This window comes from Haliaeetus leucocephalus, unplaced genomic scaffold, assembly GCF_000737465.1.
Source record: "Haliaeetus leucocephalus isolate CR32 unplaced genomic scaffold, Haliaeetus_leucocephalus-4.0 Scaffold13, whole genome shotgun sequence".
Taxonomy (NCBI): Eukaryota; Metazoa; Chordata; class Aves; order Accipitriformes; family Accipitridae; genus Haliaeetus; species Haliaeetus leucocephalus.
In genome coordinates, this window is record NW_010972449.1 from 2562340 (window position 1) to 2562881 (window position 542).

Sequence of the window (542 nt, forward strand, 5' to 3'; positions counted from 1 at the left end):
CCCCGGGGGGGGGGGGGGGGGGGGGGCCGGGGGCGGGGGGGGGGGGGCCGCCCCCGCCACAGGCGTAGGCCGAGCGACGGGAGCCCCCGCGCCCGCCCCGGCACGTGGTGGGCGGGGCCTGGAGGCGTGGCCTCACTCTCACCGGTCCTCGCCGCGGAAGGGGCGGAACGCTCACCGCCGAATAGCGCCGGGATTGGCCTGTGGCCGTGAGGGGGGCGGAGTGCCGATTGGCCTGCGGCGAGGCAAAGGGCGGGGCGATATCTACCCTCGGGGCGGGGTACGGCGTTGAGATAGCGGCGAAGGGGAAGAGCCGGGCGGTCGGGGGAGCGCGGGCGCGCTCCCGGACCAGGTGCGGCGTGACCCACCGCGCGTTCCGTAGAGGCTGACGTCGGCGCGGGCGAGCCCCGGGGCGGCGGCGAGGCCGGCGCGGGATGGAGGGGCTGCCAGGTGAGGCTGCCGGGCCCGGCCGGGCCGGCGGGGACCGCTGCCGCCCCCCGTGACAGCGGGGCGGGTGTAGGCGAAGGCCGCGGGGCTCCACCGGC

General features: G+C 80.4%; 1 protein-coding gene across 5 annotated transcripts in view; it reads left to right on the plus strand.

Moving 5' to 3' along the window:
* The window catches only part of LOC104836302 (E3 ubiquitin-protein ligase RNF185), a 46665-nt gene that overhangs the window by 14718 nt on the left and 31405 nt on the right, over positions 1-542 (plus strand). Inside the window, exon 1 of one of the 5 annotated variants that reach the window (XM_010574836.1) lies at positions 394-447. The exons of 3 other annotated variants lie outside the window; for them this stretch is intronic. In XM_010574836.1, the coding sequence (XP_010573138.1) occupies positions 432-447 (16 nt within the window). In that variant the 5' untranslated portion in view covers positions 394-431. Of the gene's footprint in view, positions 1-393; positions 448-542 lie in introns of those variants that run through there. One more of the 5 variants, XM_010574844.1, reaches the window with a different exon arrangement.